The sequence below is a fragment of the Theileria equi genome (assembly GCF_000342415.1).
Source record: "Theileria equi strain WA chromosome 2 map unlocalized gcontig_1105316255037, whole genome shotgun sequence".
NCBI classification, from domain to species: domain Eukaryota; phylum Apicomplexa; class Aconoidasida; order Piroplasmida; family Theileriidae; genus Theileria; species Theileria equi.
Genome location: NW_004668230.1, coordinates 1169365 through 1184171, shown reverse-complemented (window position 1 = coordinate 1184171; position 14807 = coordinate 1169365). Strand labels below are relative to the sequence as shown.

At 40.2% G+C, this 14807-nt stretch overlaps 5 protein-coding genes across 5 annotated transcripts, besides 1 other annotated feature; 4 read left to right on the top strand and 1 right to left on the bottom strand.

The window, feature by feature from the left end:
* Positions 1 to 438: 438 nt before the first annotated feature.
* On the top strand, positions 439 to 996 carry BEWA_039920 (hypothetical protein; the record flags this gene model as incomplete). The annotated part of the gene is made up of 1 exon (XM_004833349.1): positions 439 to 996. The coding sequence occupies one exon, from the start codon at positions 439 to 441 to the stop codon at positions 994 to 996; it is 558 nt and encodes a 185-aa protein (XP_004833406.1).
* A 1568-nt stretch (positions 997 to 2564) lies between these two features.
* On the top strand, positions 2565 to 4040 carry BEWA_039910 (conserved hypothetical protein; the record flags this gene model as incomplete). Its single annotated transcript, XM_004833348.1, has 1 exon — positions 2565 to 4040. One exon carries the CDS (start codon positions 2565 to 2567, stop codon positions 4038 to 4040), a length of 1476 nt encoding a protein of 491 aa, XP_004833405.1.
* A 2717-nt stretch (positions 4041 to 6757) lies between these two features.
* BEWA_039900 (signal peptide containing protein) lies at positions 6758 to 9007 on the top strand (the record flags this gene model as incomplete). The annotated part of the gene is made up of 1 exon (XM_004833347.1): positions 6758 to 9007. One exon carries the CDS (start codon positions 6758 to 6760, stop codon positions 9005 to 9007), a length of 2250 nt encoding a protein of 749 aa, XP_004833404.1.
* A 237-nt stretch (positions 9008 to 9244) lies between these two features.
* Positions 9245 to 11542, bottom strand: BEWA_039890 (conserved hypothetical protein; the record flags this gene model as incomplete). Its single annotated transcript, XM_004833346.1, has 1 exon — positions 9245 to 11542. One exon carries the CDS (start codon positions 11540 to 11542, stop codon positions 9245 to 9247), a length of 2298 nt encoding a protein of 765 aa, XP_004833403.1.
* A 47-nt stretch (positions 11543 to 11589) lies between these two features.
* Positions 11590 to 11617: a sequence feature (AT_rich).
* A 498-nt stretch (positions 11618 to 12115) lies between these two features.
* Positions 12116 to 14745, top strand: BEWA_039880 (hypothetical protein; the record flags this gene model as incomplete). The annotated part of the gene is made up of 4 exons (XM_004833345.1): positions 12116 to 13783; positions 13847 to 14224; positions 14259 to 14588; positions 14623 to 14745. The coding sequence occupies 4 exons, from the start codon at positions 12116 to 12118 to the stop codon at positions 14743 to 14745; spliced, it is 2499 nt and encodes an 832-aa protein (XP_004833402.1).
* Between the last annotated feature and the right edge of the window lie 62 nt (positions 14746 to 14807).

Genomic DNA, 14807 nt, shown 5'->3' with positions numbered 1-14807 from the left:
TGCGAGTACTGGTCCAAGAATGAATCTTCTGGACATTCCCTGATATCTGTTGAGGAAAGGCAAGGTTGAGACTCTGGCCATGTTCCTCCCGAAGGCTTCCGCAAATTTGTTCACAGGATGGACTCAGGAAGTCACTTTTGTTTAGAAATAATAATGGAGATATAGACATCTGTCCATGCATTAAGAAGTCTAGTAGAGGTATTGAGAAGACTACTACTATGGATAGATACTTGGGGAGATGGAGTATACTAAGGAAAATCTCTAGGAACAGTTTAGAGGAGTGTTATGCATCCATAGTCTTCATCCTTACACCAGTTGAGACATTAATGGAGTATTACTACAATGGGTGAATACTATGAAGGATGATTGGAAGATAGTATGGAGGGACTAGTAGGAAATGCTACTGAATAAGTGATACAAAATGGACGAGGATGTGGTATGGCACAAAGCCACGCTCATATTATAGATCTCACAGAGAAGGGTGTTCCTGGTAGAAGCACTAATTACTCTTGTTCCGCTTGTAAAGAGAATGCTATTTCCATATATTCTTCGAACGAAGATAAATACACTAAGGTCACTCATACTCCTGGAGGCTTTGTTGGAAGACTAAAGAATGATCATCAAGATATTTCTGGAATTAGCATCACTGGACATATAAACACTGTTACTGTTTACTGGTATCCTCTGACAGGTGGCAGTCCACTACTCATTTACTTTTCATTGGATAGTGCATGGATCAAGAGAGTTTCAAAAGCAAGTAATGAATGGACTCCAGCAGTTGAAGATGAATTAAATAGTGAGGATGACCCTAAGATTTTGGAACTTCTTAAGAAAATAAATGGAAATAGTGAAGGACCTTCTGCAGGAGATATAGCAGGTTATGTAGCAGAGGGCCTCACCAGTGGAGGCGTTGGAACTGAAGCGTATAACTTCTTCTTCAACCCAAATAGAAGTGCTACAAGACAGATAATTAGATTGTTAACGAGGTTAATTTAATGCTGCTGTATAGCAGGACAACTCTCTCCCATTAGACACTCCCTCTCTATACTCCTCTCTTGTTGGTATACTGGAATGCTAGGGAGCCTATAATCGTTAGTCCAAGATCTATGAAATGAAAATGGAAGAGGATCTCAAATACCATCAAAATGTGACAGGAATAGAAGTATCTATAGAGCACAAGGTAGACACTGAGTCGGTTACTATATGGAAGGGAAACCGATGGACCAAAAGACATTTTCATTTCTTAGATAAATGCAGCACCCTATTAAAATTAAGCTCACTTTAAAATGCAGAAATATTCTTGAGATAAATGGTGAATGAGGGCATTTTTGAGCAACAACGGAACCACTGGACAGATTTAAATATTCCGGAAATGCAGACATCCTAACTCCAAAATACCATTAAAATGCTTTATATTCACGCACTATTTGAATAAAGTAGTTATCCTATACCATCTTTAGACAGTTTGTGAATGTAGGGATCCCTGTCAAAGCTTCTTTACACCCAAAGCCAAGTCTCCTGAAGTTTTACGGAAATTCTTCCAAAAATGGGCATTAGCGACACGAATAGTGTATTTAAACATCTTGTTGTTTTATAGTAGGCCATTTACCTACACACTAACCAAAGCCCCTACCAAAGGACATAAATGTACCATCTGCTTGCTACGACATTAACTGCAATGTAATACCAATAAGATGACCAGAGACCATTAAAGCGTACGACACACCAGGGATTAGAAGATATATCTAACCTCCAATGTGGAAGAATGGTATATAAGAGGAGTAAGGAGCAAATTCGTTTCTCTTGTAAAGACAGCATACCGGAAGCTCGTGGAGGTCATGGGAGCAAACACTTTGCCTCTCTTTATGGCAACCAGATTGGTAATACATGCCTTTTAATACGTACCTATTGGTGCCCTAAAAATCTTAGAAACGGCCTGTAATAATGAAGTACCAACTTGACTAGAATTCCACGATTATGCTCAATCTGGGTGACCTATCATGCAGGTCAGTAGGGGCGGTTATTCATGGGATGTACACCGCTAAAACCAAACATGCAGGGGTAACTTGCAAAGCTTTAAAAACTCTAACGAAAATATCAGTCGACTGGGTCCCTTGAATAATGTCTAGATGGGTCTCTGAAACTCTCCAGGGATGACTAGACAGAGGAGAATACAGAGGAATTGGAGAGGAAACAAGATGGTAGACAAACTTGTATTGGCACCAAAGAGTAAATAAACGCCAAAACCTTTAGAGAAGAAAAGAGAATAATTTTCTTCGCTGAAGAAGAATTTTCCTCGCTACCATGGGGCATAGAATCCGTTCTTCCTTGCCCAGGAATAGGATCACTCTCATCTTGTATTCTCTTGGAAAACGTGACAAAGTTTGGTTTTTGTGGATTATAGAGGTTGTATTGACTACCATCCCTCATGTCTAGTACTGTTAACTATGCATTGCTACATACTTTGTCTAGAACGTTTTACAAGATGAGAATCAGGAGCCGTTAAATGAGTGTCTTAAGGCACCAGCACTTGGAAATTATAACTAGTTACAAGTGTCTATGGGATGAACAGTATGTCTTCGCAGTCGAATGGTAATGACGCTGTGAAAAAGGCAGCTGCCTTCTTGGCTGGCTTTACTTCTTCTCAGTTATTTATTCTCATAGTTTCTTCTGGGAGTTATGCGGTTGACAGATTCATGCTCCCTAGGAGTTACGTGGGATTGTATATTAACAGGACTATTATTGCCTTCAGGCTGTCTACATTCTTTGGATCGCTTCTTCTTAATATACTAGTACCCAGCACTAAGAATTTTGCTAGAAGTCTACCTATTATTTCTACAATATCAAGCTGGCTTTATTTCTTATCCTTTCTAGCTCTGCTACTGATATATTACAATGGAGGGAAAAAGGGGCACATCATGTACTATTATTGCGCAATTATTTTCTCATCGATGGTATTCGGTTCAAATAATGTCTGCCTTCTGGGAGTAATAGGGAAGGACGTAGCTTATTACATAGGTTCTATGCAGTTATCTGCCATCATGGTATCTGCTTACCAGTTTCTATTCACAAAGATTGCAAAGGCATGGATGGTTACCAACATTCCCTACAAGTTAATTGTCGGACAATTATCACTTGCAGTGTTTGTATCTGGGATATCCGCAATATTGTGGTCTGTTGCATATGCGAGTGAAAAAATTGAAGCAAAGGAGACTAATTTTAATGGACTAGGTAAGGCCTTATCTCCAATTATGTTGACTACTTTGGGATTTGGAATGCAGAATTTCTTCTATCCTGCTATTGCTCCTTATAAACTGACTGATGTTAGCACTGGTTACAACATCGACTTGGTTGTCTTGTTCATGAGTGCAATACCAGGCATGACTATCTTTGTTTTATCTCAGTATGGTCAAGGTCCAAACAGCCCATGGGACAAATCAGGATGGCATGACATGTGGATGTTTTATGTATTCGAAGTATTACTTGGAGCCTTATTTATACTATCTTTGCATTATCCAAGAGTATCAGATATTTTTAGAATGAATAACTTTTGGGTTCTTGCTATCCTTACAATAGCATACGATTGGTGTGTTCAGGTAACTAGGGCTTCTGGGATGGGTGGAGCTGCTATGCAAGAATGGGATTCACATCGAGGTAAGAGCAAGAGGAATCCAGCTATGGCTACTGTTAATGCTTTTGGATTTTCTTTGGCCATGCTAAGTTTTGCATTCATGGGCAACGGATATCTCACAACGTATAAACAGGCTGAACAGGATAGGGACAACTGGCCTACTAAACACTTTACCACAAAAAAGGCATTCTGGTACTGGTACTCGAGTTCAGCCAAAGGTGCCTATAGAGCCTGCATGACATCTTATACGAGGGATATCAGAAGTACTATTCTCGGAAAGAAGGAGCATCTCTTTATTGTCTATGAAGATACTCCACCTGAAGATGAAGATCCCTTCTTTGACCTTCCATTCATTAAGAAGAAAGAGGAAGCTGAATGCACACCATATCCGTTTGTGCCTCCTTACTAACTGTAAAATATTCTCTCGTCAGTCCGTGCTAAATATGCACGTTATTTTAACTCATCACAGTTTTTATCCATGCAAGAGCATCAATGGAATGAATGACCACAGTTTAGGAGTACTGAGGTCTTTATAGTATCTTCAGCTTTGCCAATATTCGTATACAGTGAGCGTAATATTGTCAAAAATTGAACACTCACTGCACATTGACTATTTTGTAACCAAAATTCTTCTTAGGCATAATACGTTTGGATTTGGCCTAATGATTTGGAAAATGATGAAAACAACGTACGGATAAATGTAATAATGTTCCCAGCCGTTGGTTTGTCGAATGTTGAGGGTTTGAAGGATAAACTCTTCTGAAACAAACCCGCCCTTTAACCTATGAACTTCGTCCCGGTACATCTTGTATTGCTGTCAATCTCTATTTCTCTCCACAAAATTACCTCTCTTGTCATTATAACGTGTTTGTATTCGTATTTATCGCCAAGGTACTTTCCTGAGTGTATCTCAGATGCATGCGGAACGCTGTGACTCCTTGTGACTACTCCCTATGGATATAATGCAGTTTGTTCTCCTTACCCTTGGTAGGTGGTAGAAACTCCCCTCTTGTTTATGCATCTCCGGCAAATGAACTCACATGATACTTATGCAGGAGAGTTAGACGAGCACTGCATGTAGGTTTGATCGGCCCTCATTGACTAACCTTAGACCTCAAAAGACAAACTGCTCGTTTGTGCAGGTAAATGGATGACAAAAGATGAGACAGGACAAAGAAGATGCGTAGGATCTACATGGAGATACACGGCAAGAGTGACGGAACAATGGAGAGAAATGCGACATAAAACTGCTCCAAATCAGATATCATCAAAATGTCAAAGGAGTTGTCGGATGAGTGGATTGGATCGATAAACTGACCACGTAAGAACCTCATTCCTGCAATCACAGACTCTATTCACTTGCTTATTTGAAAGGGCTACTCTTCTTGAAGAATAAAACTCTCATTTGCATCACCTCTTGGAACTGTGTACTTGTCAACAGCCATATAATGTGGAGATTCCATCGAGAACACTTTATTCTAACGGCACCAACGGATCTACAATATTTTTAACTTTACACATTCACCGCTTTGAGTCCTTAATGTCCCATCTTATGCTCTAAAAACTCTCCTTTCCCAAACATCTTGTACCCCAGAGAGAACCCTAGAGGAAGATCAGATATTTGCCTCTTTTTACAAGACGTGTATGCGGAAAGTTCACATCATCCATCTCTCTAATATATACAGATGCTGTTATTGCGGTGGTGATGTATGGGTACAGAATCCCCTTCCTCCTTTTCATTTTATTGAGCCTTGCATATGCAAAGAAGGGAGAAGAGCAACCTCAGACCAGTCAACAGACGGGGAATGATTCCTCATCGGCAGGAAACACTGGTTTTTCATTCCCAAACGCAGTAACTTTAGATATTTCAAACGTAAGTAAGGATTTTTTTCAATAAAAAAATTGAACAAAATGACTGGACCACCTTTAGTTTGGGTCCAGGTAAGGAGAAGAACATGGTTGAAGTTAGAGATGGAAACTCTTCCATATGGAAAGGTGATGGCAAGACCGAAAAGTGTTTTTCAGTGACTAGACACATCAAGGGGGATTTGGAGCTCTTGGACCTTAACCTCTTTACCACCATTGGAAAATGCAGTCATGAGTACTTTGAGAAGAATGGTGGAGGCTGGAAAGAGATGAGTTCGGAGGAATACGAAAAGAAGAGACCAAAGTTTACTACATACACACTTTTAAATGGGAAAGAGTTTAATACCAATATTGTGCACAAGCCAGTACCAAGGCCACAAGCCCCTCCAATTCCTGCAGAAGAAAGTAAGAACGAATAGGAAGAACTCGAAAAAAAGATGGTCATTTGTCTGTCTCCTTTGCTACTAGGTCAAAATTCACTAGATGGGAATATGAACTTTTCAAGTCCAAAGAGCCAGCTCCTTCTAAATACAACTGAAAACATAGCAAACTTCATCCGAGACTCCAGTTATTCATCCGTGCCATGGATGCACCAACCATCAATGCAGTAGATTAACATCTGCCACTAGGCAGAGGATTTAATAATTTTAATAAACCTCATTCAAGCTCACCCGTATCACACTTGCAACTTATTTAAATGTATACATTTGGCAGAGTAAAACTTTAGGGATGGGTAGTCCCCTCGGAGCATCAAGGGCGAATTCGCTGATGTACACAACCATACTGGATATCAACATTTGGTGATAAAAGACAGAAAACTACACAATCGCGGTGATTAACTTGTTGATTAATACCAAGACAACTGTAATAGATGACAGAATGTGAAGTAACACACTCAGAGGAAGAGGCGTCTCTGAACTTCTTCTTTCCACATATCCACAACACCAACCATTTAGGAACATAAATACCCACAAAACTGCCAAGAAAAGCGGAAGATGGATATATAGACAGACACTTAACATTACAGGAGGAATGACTATCATTGGAGCCCTTGTCGTTTCGCGTCAAGACAGCGACGGTTACTCTCACGACCGCATGGCCTGATATAGACACACATTGGCTACCAAAGGATCCTAAAACCAGAGGAAATATACGCATCTGGGCCAAGTTACAGATGGCTAATTCCCAGGACACACTTGAAGACCCCATAGTACAGGAATAACTCCCTTCTTCGTTCATTCCTTCTTTAACTTGACCGAAATGAAGATACTGGTTGTATTACACGTACTTGGTCTCTTGGGACTATGCAGCTGCAAGGGTGTCCCAAGATATGCATTCAAGGGAACCGGTTATGACAATGTCACCCTTGATCTGGCTAACCCAGACGAAACATACGTATTCGTTACTGATTCACACCATGGAAATCTCGACTACCGCATGTTCTCCGCGCGTGTTCAAGATTCGCTTGCCAAAATTGTGTACAACGGAGAAGTTGTTTGGGAATCTGGACATGGCAACAATGCTAATTCTGTGCATCTTATCTCCAGCGGCGGAGTAGCTTATCTTGCTGAGGTAATCAAGGGTAACGTATGGTCTCCCGTTTCTTCTTTCCACGAACGCGAAAGTGGCACATGGGTACAAGTAGATAAGACATACTATGAAAAGAGGTCCCACGCGCTCTTTGATGAAAAGGCCGAGTTTGATGTAGCAATCAACATTTCCAAGCCAAGCAAGTCCGACATTTCTGTTTATGAGCACAACGTTAATGGACTGAGCTACAAGCGTTTCGTCCCCAAGCATGGTATGAATGTTTCATCCATTGTAGATGATGTTATGCCCATATGGAAGAAGTTAGATGCCTCCAAGGTTACCGGTGTTTCGACATTCTCTGCTTACGGACGTTCTGTGTGCAGATTTGATATTATCGATGCCAAGAACAAGCTTAGCCAACAATATTTTGAAAAGGTAAACGATGTTTGGAAGTCATTAGGCTCTACCTCCTTCTTCAAAAAGATTAGTGAACTTAGAGAAGCCGGTGCCTCCACTTTAGAGGTTGATGTTCTTTCTTCACAAAAGGGTCCGTTCAACAACAGTGTCTACAACGATTACGGTGTTGAGACCCGATTGGTTTCCCCTTTCCTTGGATTCAAGATTGCTGCCTTGTATCACGGTGAGGAACGTGTTTGGGAAGGAAAGAGTGGTGAATACTGCACTAGTGCCACCTTCTTCAAGAGAGGTAGCTTGTATATTTGCTCAGTTAAGACCGCTGATAAGGAACTATTCTTTGAGCACTTCGATGGACATTGGGCTCAGATCGATGCTGATACCTTCCAAGATCGTCATGGCAAGATTACCATTACAGGAAGGCTTTCAGATAAGTCATCCACTTTAGAGGTTGATGTTCTTTCTTCACAAGAGGGTTCATTCACCAACACTGTCTACAACGATTACGGTGTTGAGACCCGATTGGTTTCCCCTTTCCTTGGATTCAAGATTGCTGCCTTGTATCACGGTGAGGAACGTGTTTGGGAAGGAAAGGATGGTGAATACTGCACTAGTGCCACCTTCTTCAAGAGAGGTAGCTTGTATATTTGCTCAGTTAAGACCGCTGATAAGGAACTATTCTTTGAGCACTTCGATGGACATTGGGCTCAGATCGATGCTGATACCTTCCAAGATCGTCATGGCAAGATTACCATTACAGGAAGGCTTTCAGATAAGTCATCCACTTTAGAGGTTGATGTTCTTTCTTCACAAGAGGGTTCATTCACCAACACTGTCTACAACGATTACGGTGTTGAGACCCGATTKGTTTCCCCTTTCCTTGGATTCAAGATTGCTGCCTTGTATCACGGTGAGGAACGTGTTTGGGAAGGAAAGGATGGTGAATACTGCACTAGTGCCACCTTCTTCAAGAGAGGTAGCTTGTATATTTGCTCAGTTAAGACCGCTGATAAGGAACTATTCTTTGAGCACTTCGATGGACATTGGGCTCAGATCGATGCTGATACCTTCCAAGATCGTCATGGCAAGATTACCATTACAGGAAGGCTCTCCGAAAAATCCTCTGCTTTTAACGAGGCTGAACACAGTATTGATATCTACACTCTTGATATTACTGCTCTTCCAGAGGAGACTGAGACTGTCAAGCCAGAGGAAGATAGTCCATACACTTTCTCAATTGTTGCTCATGGTACCCCAATCACCAAGGTTGTCGACGGAGATTCTACCATATGGACCGGTTCCGATGAGGAATTCTGCATCTCATCTTCCTTCTTGTCTGACGGAAGGAAGAACTTGTTGGCCCAGATAGCTGTAGAGGGACACAACGAGGAGACTGAGCTTCTCTACTTTCAGAAGAGAACTTTTGGATGGTATCAAATTACCGAGGAGTTGTACGACTTTTTGATCAAGAGACTAAACCTTGTCAAGGAAGATGGCTTCTTGACCACTTCCTTCTGTGTTGTTCCACTCTTGTTTGCCGTTGTTTCTGGCATTTCCGCATTTTAATAGCATATTCGCTTAATATACATTTTTACATTTATGTTAACTAGAGATTTTCCGTTGGTACAATTACGCGTATGACTGTCCACATATGTAAACCTGTTTAAAATTTAAAACACAACTCCATTTGAAATGCGGTGAGTTATAGGACTTTGTAAAAATACCCCTAGATTGTGTGAATAGGGGTTTGTCGCGCCAATAAAATGTAAAGAACGTCATTGTCGGAACCACCTTTCATAAAACTCAGAACATATCACAAGGTAGTCTAATCTTCATTGCTTGAACTTTACCTTCTACAAGGCCCCTATATGTTATTCCAAATTCCTCACAAAAGAGGGGGTCACTCAATGTTACCATCTTCTTTATTGGAACCTGATTAATGAGGGTTTTGTAAGCCCCCAGATGTTCAGCATGTCCTTCAGGAAGTATATTCGGAACCTTTTCGTCAGTTACCATTTGTCCATATGCATGATAATAGCCAGATTCAAATAAATAGTTATAGACCTTCAGGAATTCGCCATTGTAGTATTTATTCATTAGAGCAATGTGTCTTGGTATGATTCTGTCATATAGAGAATATGAAAGAAATTTTGGAAAGTCCAAAAGCATGGAAACTGGTTGGCAGAGACTTCTGGTTAGATAAAATACCTTTGGACGTATACTCCTTGAAATGTTTACACCAAGCAAAACAGGATTGCTACGAACAATTTGAAGTACCATCTCATGAGTAAATGCCTCGTCGAGATCATAAATTTGCAGACAGCGATGCTTGTAATTTCCAGTAGCAAATACCATTGGGCTTTTCTTTCCTATCCTTATTATCTCGTCATACGTGAATCCAATCTCGTTATGTAGCGCTCTAAATCGTTTTATAATAGTTTCTAAAGATGTTAGACCAAATCCCTTTATACGTGTGAGCATGTATTTTATGTCTTGAGCTGTCCATTTATATGATGAATGGATGTTTCCATTATCCGTCTCTGAGTGTTCAGCTTTAGAATTATCATTACTTTCTTCTGGAATGAAAAGCTCCTTTAGATTGTCCAAAAATTCAAAGGTGGTTGGGTAGTCAATTTTGTTGACACTTTGATACGTTGTATATTCTGGAGCATCCGTAAATATATCTGAAAACGTTCTATCCATCGTCTCATCGTAATTATAAGTTGCAGTTTCCAATTTCTTACGCATAAATTCCTGACACTTGTCTAGAAATTTGTTCAAAGAGCAAACATGTTCGTTTATTGGAAAAGGTTCCCTTATTGGCTTTTCCTTTGCCCTTCTTGGAATAAGCAAATGCTCAGGAAATGGGTCCTTTCTAAAACGTCCTATTTTTGCAAATATGAGTGGCCTCATTACACGATTTCCTTCGCGGAATATTGTCTTTATTGGACCGTATTTGCGTTTGCCATTGGCTTCCTGAGGTTCATCTGTGGATTCAGCCACCGGTACCTTTTCACAGTCAGCAGCATCGCAGATATTTAACCTTCCAAATGAGAGCAAAAACTCTACCAAACTACGGAACCCCTTCAGCTTGGATAAGTAGATCAAAGAGAACCTCAAGAGACCCAGCATTTCGTAATTCCTTAAATCCAGGATTCCAGGAAGACGCATAACTTCCACCAGTTTCACAAGTCTCTCCTGCGGATAGTTTAACAATATCACGAGGTTGCTAGTCTCACTTGAATTGTCGTATCCTATGATTTCCCTGGTGATCCTAATTCTACTCTTTTGTCTCCTTTGGTCCTTTTTGCTCAGTTTTCCGGTTTTTAGTGGATGAACCTCCGTGTATGTGCGTTTCAAAATTCTATTACAGAAAAATCTATCGTGAGTAAACTTTATCCAGCGATGTGCACGTTGTCCGTGTTCACTTGGATTCTCACAGAATCTGTGCCAAAAATCCCTACCATGCGCAATCCTCTTTAGGGTCCACTCATTCTTGAAACTCGGAGGTTTTGTAAGATCTGTAGTCTCTTTTATAGTTTCTAAGGGCTCATCCTCGTAAGGAGGAGCCAAAGGCAATTTGGATTCCACATCGGAAGTAGACGTTTGATCTTGCGGAGGTTCCAAACTCTCAGATGCTTCTGTTTTCGTAGTCTTTTTCCTTTTCTTCTCATATTTTTTATCGGTTTCAAGTTCATGTTCCCAGAGAGCGTCCGTGTAGATGCTAGTCTGGGTACCAAAGAAGAGTGAACATGCCAAATTCCTCCTGTTAGTTTCAAAGTTCGCGCAAAAGGCGACGCTTGGATCGCGGCTGTCCAGTCCTCCATTAAAATGCGATTTTTCGGTATTTACCGTGCGATATTCTCCTCCTGCCACTAAATCTCCATTGCAAAAGCTACGATTCGTTACTGAAGGGCTAATGTATCCACAAATTCGCTCATTCCTTCCTCCTCTTTGCGTACCCTTTGCTATTTTGAGCTTTAGTGAGCCTTCAGCGCGTGAATCAGTACATATTGAGCTATTATTTACGATTATAGCCGATATTCCGGAAAAGTATAGTATTAAAAGCCATATTGAGAGCCTAAATGCGACAAGGTACATTTTCTAAAGATTCCACATGTTTAGTGGACAATTTCTCTAGTCCAGCGTTATTTTAATTAAATAATACATTTTTTACAGGGAGAGCTTATTTTAGATTAAAAATGGCGAGAATGGAATCACACCGTGAGGTCACTCTAACGGGACAAATGACCACAAATTCAAGAAATTAGACGATAATTGGCTCACATAAAGATTAAGGTAATGAGAAGGACGGAAATATGAGTTTGAATTAAAGGAAAAGTGGCGATTTTTCCAGTGTGTGGACTGAGAAGAAGCGCGAATTTTTTATGGTCAATATTTGGCATAAAGCGGATCTTTTCTCTTCGTAAAGACATATGTATGAAGGCACATTCTATAAAAAATTATGGAATCTCAAGGAATCCTTGCAAATATGAAAAGTAGACACCGGAACGCTGATAATGGACCAAATGTGTACAATTTTGAAGCATAAGCAGTATAACATGGATAAGTACAACCATAAATTGCCCTTTAACAGGGAATATTGCAAATTTAACTCCCTGTACCACACACCATCTTGAGCCTCCGTGGAGTGACCCTCTTTAGTTTGAGTTTATGGACGTTCCACCCTTTATAAGGGTATCTTTGCAGGTATGCGATGGTTTAGAGAATAAGCTGTCGAAATTTGTCAGGGTTGGTGCAATAACTTTGCAGAATCCGGGCCTTGCTCCAGGTCATGGACTAGAAGAAGGGGAAAATGCCTCAAATCCCATAAAATCTACACAATTTCCGGTTAATAAAGATGTTAACTCTGAATTTACCACAAGTGGATCTGGAAAAGGGTACACATTACAGAATTACGGACCATATTCAAAGCACATTGTAAATTGCAATGTAGAAGATATCACGAATTATACACTCTTTAATGCAATTCCAGGAATAAACGAGAAATTGAAGAGTACAAGTGAAGCTAGGAATGATCAAGATGATACCGAGCAAAAGAATGAATGGCATGTATTCAGGGACTCGGATTATCTATCGCACAACTTAAAAAACCTCTCAGAAAGGACTTTTAACAAAGTGAAGTTGAGAACAAAATTGGTAAAGATTTTAACTCACAGAATATTGAGTGTAAAGGACCATTTTTCACCCTCACAGCTCTCCAGATTAATCTTTGCAATATGCAATTCGGATATGAAATTTGCACCACTTTTGGATGAATTGTGCCAAACATATCTCCAACATTGTGAAAATCGCAAATTTGACGCTTTAAATTCTCTGAATGAGTCCGAAAGAGTGAGTTTTCTGGCTTGTAGTGAATATGCGCAAAGAAATTCAAAACTTGGTAGCACTGCCCTTGTCATTGATGAATCGATAATAAGGCACTTGCTTGTTTTGTCTTCCATATCTCTATACAGAAAGAATACAACGGCCATAACTGTGCATCATAAAGGGTCCGATAGTTGTACGGAAAACCCTCCAACTAAAGAACCGACCGCAAAACCTAATCCATTAAACTCTACGGATGATTTACTGAGGAGAGCAGAAGCCAGACTTTTATCGTTTGTTGAGGAACAAATAAATTCTAACTTGTCTAGAGAAACCATTTTACTTTCTCTGCAAACAATGATCATTTATGATGGAAGTAATGAGGGAATTGTGAAGAAACTATTGCAAATCGTTAATGTTGATGATTTTACAATATCAGAACTCTGTACTCTGATGCATAGCTGTACCTTGTTGAGCAAAATTAGCGACAATCGCATACATACAACTATAGAGTCCGCATTGGAAAGGATAACAAAAATGGTTAGGGAGGGAGCTAGACTTCCTACAAGTGAACTGTCGCAAATGTTCCACTTTTTTTACTTGAGTGGTAGACTAGAACATGAGCTTATGGATGAACTATGCAACATTGCAGTGAAGGAACATGTAAAATTTGACAACAACACAGAGTTTTATCGTACTACATTTCCCCTGGCAGTTTCTAACAAGTTGAGACTTCCAGATGTTGGAAAGTGGATTCTCCATGAAATGGCTTCAAATTCTAATCGTTACATACTTGACATATCGCAATTTCTATTTATGCTTACCAGTGTGGGCAGTGCGATAAAGCTGGAAAAAAACACAAAGCCACTGGACTTTGAGGACGATATTTACGAAAAGGCTCTAATGTATCTCAAGGGTAGTTTTTATTTCCCAAGCAACAAATCTGCATTGAAACATTTATTTGAAAAGGCACTTGAGGTTCTTCCAAAATGCACAGGCGACCAGTTTGTTCAGGTGAGACCCGTATATTTCTCAGATCCTCTCTATAAAGCTCCATAACACATGCATAATATACAGTTTACACAAGCATTTACGCATCCAATTGTGAAGCGTGACACTAGACTGAAATTGCAACTTTTGAAAGAATGCAGAGACAGAGTCAATACTATAAATCCGGGAGGGATACTTCACGTTGTGGAGTTTATTCTTTGGCTTTATGGTAAAAATACCGACGCTATAACGGCCGTGAATCTCTACAAGGAAAAGGCTCTATCAGACATTACTGCATACAATGTAGGAGGCTTGGTGGCAGAAACTACGATTTATATGGATTCATTTCTTACGGATGTTTCTATCCTCTCAAACCTCGTCTACCTTTTCAATTGGTGTGATTTAAATTCCCCTGATCTCGCCCTCGAAGTTGCGACTCTAATATCCGCAAATGATTGCAAGATGGTATCTTTGCATTTAAAATTTCACATTTGTACAGATTTACAATGCTACTCTTGGTCAATTATCGCAAATATTTCATTATTTAGCTTGTTCAATGCCAAAACATGAGGTCTATGATGTCCTGGCAATTATGATACTCGACCGACTGAGCCATTGTTCTCCAGTCTCTAGGGATTTTTCAAACGAAAAATCAAGGGGATCTAGTCCAGTGAACGTCCACAAAACTCCACTCGTACATTCACATTCAGAAGAAAACGGCTCTACATTCCCATGTTATGCAGAGGATTTAATCATAATTCTGGAGGCCCTTTTGGTCACCTCGCTGGCGCCAAGATACAAGCAACTTTTGGACAAACTTGAAGAAATGGTAGGTGAATCGGTTATCATTCATGAATGCGTAGAGCCTCGCCATGACTGGATCAACAAAGGTGATGAAGACGTTGGCACAAACCCTCTCCAAGGTCACAAATATGGACTACACCATCGAAGAAGGCGACGAATCCAGGGTCATTCCTGTATCATAACTCCTTGCTAAACCGTATACCATATTCAAGACGCTAAAGACTCGTATTTGGGCCTCATCCAG